The sequence below is a fragment of the Strongylocentrotus purpuratus genome, unplaced genomic scaffold (genome assembly GCF_000002235.5).
Source record: "Strongylocentrotus purpuratus isolate Spur 01 unplaced genomic scaffold, Spur_5.0 spur5_scaffold_15, whole genome shotgun sequence".
In the NCBI taxonomy this organism is placed as follows: domain Eukaryota; kingdom Metazoa; phylum Echinodermata; class Echinoidea; order Camarodonta; family Strongylocentrotidae; genus Strongylocentrotus; species Strongylocentrotus purpuratus.
Genome location: NW_022145600.1, coordinates 5,385,461 through 5,394,058, shown reverse-complemented (window position 1 = coordinate 5,394,058; position 8,598 = coordinate 5,385,461). Strand labels below are relative to the sequence as shown.

The window sequence follows — 8,598 nt, the reverse complement described above, 5'->3', positions numbered from 1 at the left end:
CGTACTACGAGCAGTAACAATAACCAATAACAAAATAAATAAATAAATACGAAATATCATAAAAGGTTTCCTCGGCATTAATGTTACAACTAATTCTGTACTATTTAACACAAGGAGAACAATGGCGTCTAATTAATGTTATAATGCATAGAAACTTTACTAGTAATTGGTTCAAAATGTAGAAATGTTTCGTATGTATAAAAAAAAGGGTTTAGAATGAAAATGGACAATCTTTTACATTATTTTACAAGGTTGTTTTTTCTTCTTTCCTTGTACATTTAAAGAGTGGATTCATGTTAGGGGTATCTGGCCGTTCACTGTACTTTTTTTGAAGATCTTGGTTCATTCCTTCAGCAAAGAAGGCACTAATTTATATACCTGTTTGAATTTATATACACCTGTCAGGGCATTGAATTCAGCCAGTGATCCTCTCTGTCTCACATATTCAGTTACCGCACATTGGCCGGTGATAGGACAATTACTGTATCTGCTTCAAAATACTGGAATGATCTACCACTTAGAATTAGGCAGTCTACATTACATTTTACCTTCAGAAAGGCATACAAAATACATCTCTTTTGATGTTTGTAGATGTAATAGTTCTTAATATAGGTATTTATGTAATAATAAATAATAATAATTTAATAAATCTTGAAATTCACCACCAATTGAATGTATGTCACATAGTGAATAAGGTTTCATGTTTCTTTCACGTGGTTCAGATCTACCTGAGACCACTGGTAGTCGAATAATTCCTCAACAAGATCCATAAAGAGAAAATCGATCTTTGTTATTTAAATCGGTAAAGTAACTTTGTTGGCAAAGAATTTTTTTTAATATTCTATAATTTATACATTCTGGTTATATGTGCCGAAGAAAAATGTTCAACTCATACAATAGGCTTGTAAAGCCATCGGTGCGCACGTTTTCATGTAAAGTGTTTCAATACAATGACTTTAAAAAATGTTACTATAGAACTGAACATTCAGTTGAAAAAGAATGTAAGTTTGAAAGGGAAAACGATTTTTAAATATAATATATTGCTACCTGAATCAGGCAAGAATTTCACAACCCAAAGAGATCTTGTTATTGAATACACGATGGTTTGATACGAAGACATAAAGAGTTTTTATCTGAATCGCGATTGAATAAAAGAATGTGTATGCCGGTTGCAATCATAATGGCACAGTTTTACATGATGCTTGACTTCACTGGTTTCTGTAGTGGCATAGCGCGGGTCTAGAATAAGTGGGGGCACTGGAAGTGTATGTGTGCGTTGTGTCTGTGTGCGTGTGTGAGTATGTGTGTTTTTGCGTGCGCGCGCGTGTGTGTGTGTGTGTATGTATGTGTGTGTCCACTTGCGTTCGTGTGTGTATATGTATGAGTGGTGATGGGGGGGGGGCGACACCGGCCTTACTCGATGAATAAAATGCACATTTTAAAAGCCATTAATTGGCGAGAGGGAGTAGCAGGGGGTCGAAGCATCTTCTTTTCCCTTCCCTTTCCTTTGCCCCTCTTGTTTCTGCGCCCCTATTGTGTATATTGTTTGCTAATGGCTCGGTGGAGATTCTATGAAGCTCTAACTTTACATGCAATGAACCCGACACACAACATATTTCCGGTCGCAGATTCATCCTACTGTGATATCATTGAATCATGTCTACCAATCTTAAAAAGTCATTAATCGATCAGTTGGTAACAACTGATTTAGATTTAATTGAAAAGTAGAATGACATTTAGAATCTACATCTTCAAAAAGTCAACGAGTTTTAAAAAGTTCATGATAATCAATGTGGCAAAAAGAATAAAGATAATATAAATGCTGACTTGATCAACTGCATTTCCCAGTTGTTGTATCGGCTACTGACCACGTACATTTTCTGCGATTCCCATCAATGTCCGAATGACATCAACTAAATCTATCAATACAAGACGCCTTCAATATTTTGGACAACTCCAAGATAACACCATCAGCCATCAAGCTAATAAGAAGTTTTAAACCGCAAAAATTGTCCAATAACAGATGGACATATTGAATTAATAACGTCAAAATCCCACAAGTCTCATTTTAATTCGCCAACGATGGAAGCAAGTCCGCAATCTCCTGTAGAAGCGCCAACTATAGCTTTCCATCATCGAGTTATCGTTGCATCAGTCCTAGCGGGATTAGCAATTATAGGCCTCTTTGGCAATGCTCTTGTTATCTTCTCCGTCATCACCACGAAAAAGCTTCGAACGGTCACTAACGTCTTGGTGGTCAATCTCGCTGTCGCTGACATTTTGACGTGTTCCAGCTTACCATTCCAGATGGCCGGTCTCCTACGTCAAACGGCAAGGTACCCGATTCCCGAGATCATCTGTGCAATTGTGGCTGGAGTTGGGTTCACCAGTGTATGCTGTAGCGCATCTACTTTAGTCGCTATCGGTTTCGTCCGCTGGTACGTCATCACCAGATCTATACGTGGTCATCAAGGTCTCAATACTCCGAAGAACATTGCGAAAGTCGTGCTGATCATCTGGATGGTGTCACTTGCACTCATGAACATACCACCTGCTCTAGGAGTAGGGACTTTCGGTTATTACAGATACTACGGCTTATGCACTTTGTCTGATTCAAATCCACTGGCCTACGTGTATGTCATGTTTCAGGGCACGGTCATCATTACTGCCATGGTACTCACCCTGACGTTTTACGGACTGATTTTGCGCCACGTTTTGCAACATAATAAGCAGTTCCGAGACAAGTTTGCAGATGATAAAGCTACCGGTTCTAGCTCAGCAGAGGCACAAAAGAATATGGCATCTCCATCTACATCCCAAGATTCTCGTTCACCCATGATCAAAGCCATCAACCAAAAGGAGATCGAGATCACAAAGAATGTTTTCATTGTTGTCTGCCTCTTCATGATTTGCTTTGTAGGGACAAGCGTGAACTTCGTAATTCCTGGTGCAAGCCTGTCCACCTTATATGGCTACATGATCTTGATGGCGAACAGCGTGGTCAATCCGATCATTTATGGTCTGAAGCATCCTAACTTTCAAGAGGGTTTCAAGAGAATCCTTTGCCGTCGTCGCAGACCTCTCGAGCATGTCTCAAACTGATTACAAAGAATTCCAATTGCAGGTAATACAGAGTGTTTGTCAGGGTCTTTTCTTATTTGGTACATCGTTAAGTATTAGCATAGGCCTAAATCATTTATCGATTGCTGTAAGGCCTTTCTTATTCGTAAATTCTTACAATTAACAAAACATTTCTAAGAAATACCACTATTTTAGATCAAAACTGTACAGGATGGAGTTGTACCTTTGGTGATCTTCATGCAATCGTTATCATACACTTTCGATTTTTTTCAATCGATTATTAATTAAACACTTTAGGACAAATCACATGGAATTTATTGATTTTTCTTTTGTCACAATAGGAACGATCAAATAAGAACTAGGCAAACAGGCTTTAAATATATGATCGGGTAATTGAAGAAAAAAGGATTGGATGAATGAATTAATATAGACATTCATAATGAATAGATAACTCAATAAATTACTTTCCAAAAATGAACAAAAACCAATGTCTGAAAAAGAAAAAAAAGTATCATAAAAGTTTTCATCTGCATTAATGATACAACTAATTCTGTAGTATTTAAAACAAGGAGAACAATGGCGTCCAAGTAATGTTATATTGCACAGAAACTTTATTAGTAATTTGTTTAAAATAAAATGCTGCGAATGCGGAAAATGGGTTTAAAAGAAAAGGGACAATTTTCTTACATAATTTTCCAAGGTGGGAACGAGTGTTCTAGTGTTTTTTTCTCTTCTTGTACATTTAAAGAGTCGTTCAGTGTAGTTGTTTTGAAGATCGTATGTTCTTTCTTTAGCAAAGAAGGCACTAAGTGAATAAACCTTGAAATTCATCACCAATTGATAGTATGTCACATAGTGAATAAGGTTTCATGTTTCTTTCACGAGGTTCAGATCTACCTAAGACTACTGGTAGTCGATGAATTCCTCAACAAAATATATAAAGAGAAAGTCGATCTTTTTTTATTGAAATCGGTAAGGTAACTTTGTTGGCAAAGAATGTTTTTGAATATTCTATAATTCATACATTCTGGGTATGTGTGCCGAAGAAAAATGTTCAACTCCGAGTCAAAAAATAGGTTTGTAAAGCCCTCGGTGCGCACTTTTTCAAAGGAAACCTAAACCCAAAGAATAAGTGTAGGTATTCTGAAAAATGAGATGTATTCCTGCCCTTTGATGTACACTATTCCTTACGAAAATGTACAAGATATGTATTAATGAAGATATTCCTGGCATGATGTGATACCTTTCAGCATGATATAGGCGCAGCCATTTTCTTAAAATGTGACGTACCTGTTGAAGTTGTACAGGTATCATGCAACATGCACCCAGCTTTAGTTGGAAAGAATTTTTAAATCAAAAACGAAACCTTTACTTTTCACTAAAAAAAAAAATAACTGAGACGATAGAAATGATATTAGGTGAAAAATAAATAATAGGAGCACAATTGTAACAAAATTCATTTATAAATACTACACTATAGCAGTTGACAAATCTATTTCATTTATGAGAAACCTTCACCCCAGAAGTGCACTAACTTATTTATGTAATTTGCGTTCTGGTAATTATAGTACAAAGAATAATAGCAGGTGAATGAAATGCTTCATCACTACACACGTCTGGGAAAGAAGCATCCATAAATGTGGTACATTTAATTAATAAACGACTTCGCATAGTACGTCACATTATCAAGAAAATGGCGATGCCCATGTCGTGCTGAGAAACTGTACTTTATTTCTGCTTTATACCTCCCTAATACACTTTGGTGGGGAATCTTTTAGATTTATGGGCAATAATATAATAAATCTCTCAGAATAAGTAAAGTTATAACTTTGGGGTCGGTTTACTCTGTTTCAATACAATGACTTTGAAAAAATTTTACTATAGAACTGAACACTCAGTTGAAAGAGAAAGTATGTTTGAAAGGGAAAAACGATTTTAGAAATATAATATATTCCTACCTGAATCAGGCATAATTTCCCAATCCAAATAGATCTTTTTTATTGAACACACGATGGTTTGATTCGAAGCCATAAATATTTTGATCTGAATCGCGATTGAACAAAGAAAAATGTCTTGCGGATGTAATCATAATGGCACAGCTTTACATGATGCTTGATTTCACTGGTTTCTGTAGTGGCATAGCGCGGGTCTAGACATTGTGGGGGCACTGGTACTGTATTTTTGTGGGGCGTGAGTGCGTGTGTGTGTGTGTGTGTGGTGTCGGGGGAACGACACCAGTCTTACTCGGTAGATGAGATGCAAATTTTAAAAGCCATTGATTGGCGAGAGGGAGTAGGAGGGGGTCATAACATCTTCTTTTCCCCTCCTTTTCCTTCCCCTCTCTTGTTTCTGCGCCACTATATATGTGCATATTGTTTGATAATGGCTTGGTGGAAGTTTAATGAAGCTCTAACTTTCCATCAAATTAACCCCACACACAATATCTTTTCGGTCGCAGATTCATCCTACCATGATCTTTAATTCATGGCAGTAAATCTTAAAAATCATAGAACCGAACAGTTGGCAACAACTGATTTAGATTTAATTGAAACGTAGAATGTCATTCAGAATCTATTATCTACGATAAGTCAATAATTTTTGGCGCATAACGAATTTTAAAAATGTCATGATTATAGATGTGGCAAAAATAATAAAAATAATATAAATGCTGACTTCATCAGATGCAATTCCCATTTTCTGTGTCAGCTGCTGATCACCTACATTCTTGCGATTCATATCAATGTCTGAATGACATCAACTGTGTTATCTACCACTGGAAGACGCCTTCAATTTTTTGGACACTCACAAAATAACACCATCAGTCATCTAGCTAGTAAGAATTTTTAAAGCCCAAAATCGCCTACAAGACAGATAGACATATTGATTTGATAACGTAAACATCCCATTAGTCTTATTTCAATTCGCCAACGATGGAAGCAAGTCCACAATCTCCTGTAGAAGCACCAACTATAGCTTTCCATCACCGAGTTATCGTTGCATCGGTACTAGCAGTTTTTACAATAATTGGTCTCTTTGGCAATACTCTTGTCATCGTCGCCGTCATCACCACAAAGAAGCTTCGTACGGTCACCAACATCTTGGTGGTCAATCTCGCTTTCGCTGACAATTTGGCGTGTTCCAGCTTACCGTTCCAGATCGCCGGTCTCCTAAGTCAAACGGGAAGGTACCCGATTCCCGAGATCGTCTGTGCAATTGTGGGTGGAGTTGGGTTCACCAGCGTATGCTGTAGCGCATCTACTTTAGTCGCTATCGGTTTCGTCCGATGGTACGTCATCACCAGATCTATTCGTGGTCAACAAGGTCTCAATACTCCGAAGAATATTGCGAAAGTCGTGCTGATCATCTGGATGGAGTCAGTTGCACTCATGATCATACCTCCTGTTCTAGGGGTCGGGACTCTCGGTTATTACAAATACTACGGATTATGTACTTTGACCGATACAAACCCATTGGCCTACGTTAATGTCGTGTTTCAGAGCGCTGTCATCATTACAGCCCTGGTACTCACCTTTACGTTTTACGGACTTATTTTGCGCCACATTTTGCAACACAATAAGCAGTTCCGAGACAAGTTTGCAGATGATAAAGCTACCGGTTCAAGCTCAGCAGAGGCACAAAAGAAAAATGCTTCTTCATCTACATCTCAAGATTCTAGTCCACCCATGATCAAAGCCATCAACCAAAAGGAGATCGAGATCACAAAGAATGTATTCATTGTTGTCTGCCTCTTCATGATTTGCTATGTAGGGTCAAGCGTGAACTTCGTAATTCCCGGTGCAAGCCTGTCCACCCTCTATGGCTACGTGATCACGATGTCGAACAGCGTGGTCAATCCGATCATCTATGGTCTGAAGCATCCCAACTTTCGAGAGGCTTTCAAGAGAATCCTTTGCCGTCGTCGCAGACCGCTCGAGCGTGTCTCAAACTGATTACAAAACAGTCCGATTACAGGTAATACATAGTGTTAAGAATGCAGGTAATACAGAGTGTTTGTCAGGGTCTTTTCTTATTTGGTATTAGAATAAGCCTAAATCATTTATCGATTGCTGTTAGGCCTTTTTTATTCGTGATATACTCACAATTAACAAAAATCTTCTAAGAATTACCACTTCTTACCACAACAAAATTTGTAGAGGAATGATTTATAATAATGGTCCTGTGAGACACAAAAATTGACGATAGTGGCCCATTTAGAATAGTGAAACCAATCCGCTAGTAACAGAAGGTTTGTATATTCACAATAAACAAATCCTAACAAAAAATTACGATACAATAGTTATTACTTACAAACCCATATTCTAAAATGAATACTAATCAAAATACAAGGCAAGGAGTACAAGTATCAATATATTAATCATCCTATGAGAAAAGATATTATAATAGTGTTGGATAATGCGAAATGAAATTTTGGTTTATTAAACATATACTTATTTGAATTATCCAAGGAAACCGCATCTTGAATGTTATTCTGTAATGAATTCTAGTCATTAGGTCAGGCGTCTTGTAAGAATGACCGTGGTGTTTAATTTTGAGGAAATTACATTCAGAGAATTAGCATTGCCTAATTGGATCCAGATCTATTAAAATACCCATCTGTTACATAAGCAGGCAGAGGCAAGTAAGACGGATACTAATTAACCAAAAATAAAAAGTGATAATTATGCAGGGTAACAAAGGTAATTTTTCTGTAAATTGGAAGGTTTAAAACAAAATACAAATCAAGGCTATATGTGCGCTCGCAAGTTTAGTGACCTTAAAGCTATGGTCACATCTCAGAGCGGCGACCGACCAATTTGTAGCCTGTTCGGTCGCCGCTGGGATTTTTTGGGAAGTCGAATAGGTTGTAGAGCCCCTTCGATGCCTGGGCAGTGCCTTGTCGAATTCTCGTCGGTCGCCGGTCGATTTTAGGTCAAAACTGCGCAAAATCGGGAAGCTTCTCCGTGCGGCGTCCCGACAGTGACGGACTGGTTTACCTACCGAATCACCACCGGCTGATTTTAAAGAAATTGCCCGGCGGCCGACCGGTGACCCAGCGGCATCGATTTTTGACCTATATCGCTCGACGGCCAGCGCCGATTAGGTCGGTACCTAGTCGGCGACCGCACGGTCACCAAGCGTATTTCGGGCGTCGAGTGAAAAGTAAGCAAGCGCCGCCGAATTTTAAGCGACCGAGCGATGCCTTAAAAACAAGCGGTGCTCGGGCGGCCGCCGTTCGGTGCCTGGGCAAAATTGGCTAAAAACTCGCCGCCCGCCCGCCGACCAGGTTACTTTATGGGGTTGTTACCATAGCTTAAGACGCAGTGCCTTTTTCCCCGTGATTAACCCACGGTCAGTGAATACATTTAAAGATAGTCGGATGAGTTTACCTTCAATTTTCACTGATTCGTTTGATTAGATTTATTTGGAGATTTTGAGGAAACTTACTTGTGGAATGAAATATAAAGGAATGTCATGTAAGAGAGAATTATGTTTTTCACTGCAGTCAATGAAAAAGGA

The 8,598-nt window shown here is 38.5% G+C and overlaps 2 protein-coding genes across 2 annotated transcripts; both read left to right on the top strand.

The window, feature by feature from the left end:
- Positions 1 to 2,082: 2,082 nt before the first annotated feature.
- LOC100888103 (mu-type opioid receptor-like) lies at positions 2,083 to 3,102 on the top strand. Its single transcript, XM_030986423.1, has one exon. It carries the CDS (start codon positions 2,083 to 2,085, stop codon positions 3,100 to 3,102), a length of 1,020 nt encoding a protein of 339 aa, XP_030842283.1.
- A 2,281-nt stretch (positions 3,103 to 5,383) lies between these two features.
- On the top strand, positions 5,384 to 7,031 carry LOC763385 (mu-type opioid receptor-like). The gene has a single exon (XM_001199335.2). The coding sequence runs from the start codon at positions 6,012 to 6,014 to the stop codon at positions 7,029 to 7,031; it is 1,020 nt and encodes a 339-aa protein (XP_001199335.1). The 5' UTR covers positions 5,384 to 6,011.
- The last annotated feature ends 1,567 nt before the right edge of the window (positions 7,032 to 8,598 follow it).

Coding starts and splice junctions, on each gene's coding strand:
- LOC763385 (XM_001199335.2), top strand. CDS start 6,012: ATGGAAGCAAGTCCACAATCTCCTGTAGAAGCACCAACTATAGCTTTC.
- LOC100888103 (XM_030986423.1), top strand. CDS start 2,083: ATGGAAGCAAGTCCGCAATCTCCTGTAGAAGCGCCAACTATAGCTTTC.